Source organism: Apaloderma vittatum, unplaced genomic scaffold (assembly GCF_000703405.1).
Source record: "Apaloderma vittatum isolate BGI_N311 unplaced genomic scaffold, ASM70340v1 scaffold15507, whole genome shotgun sequence".
NCBI lineage: Eukaryota > Metazoa > Chordata > Aves > Trogoniformes > Trogonidae > Apaloderma > Apaloderma vittatum.
The window spans coordinates 34,977-35,282 of NW_009727941.1; the positions used below are offsets into that span (position 1 = coordinate 34,977).

General features: G+C 55.2%; 1 protein-coding gene across 1 annotated transcript in view; it reads right to left on the reverse strand.

The window, feature by feature from the left end:
• Nucleotides 1–129, reverse strand: part of GPR21 (G protein-coupled receptor 21) — a 1,458-nt gene extending 1,329 nt beyond the window's left edge. Inside the window, exon 1 of the mRNA XM_009873902.1 lies at nt 5–129. Within this exon, the coding sequence (XP_009872204.1) occupies nt 5–129 (125 nt within the window). The remainder of the gene's footprint in view (nt 1–4) is intronic.
• Nucleotides 130–306: the final 177 nt, after the last annotated feature.

A 306-nucleotide genomic window follows, 5' to 3' on the forward strand; every position in this document is an offset into this window, starting at 1 on the left:
AATAATTAGCACCATGAGGAACACAATAATAACCACTTCCAGGAGGCAAAAATTGATGGTCTCCAAATAGCTAATGGCCAGGAGACAGAACGGCCGGCCACTCTGGTTGCCAACCAGAGAGGAGTTCATCTTGAGCACTGCGGTGATCGCCCTACTTCATGCTCCTGCCTGCTGCCTGCAGCCACTCCAGGCAGCAGCTGTCATTGCGGCTGGTGCTGTGCGTGCAGCAATGTCAAAACCGGAGCTCCGGTCCCCAGGGCTGCTCCAGATGCTGCTGCTGTGCATTGTCCGCAGCACAATTCCCCT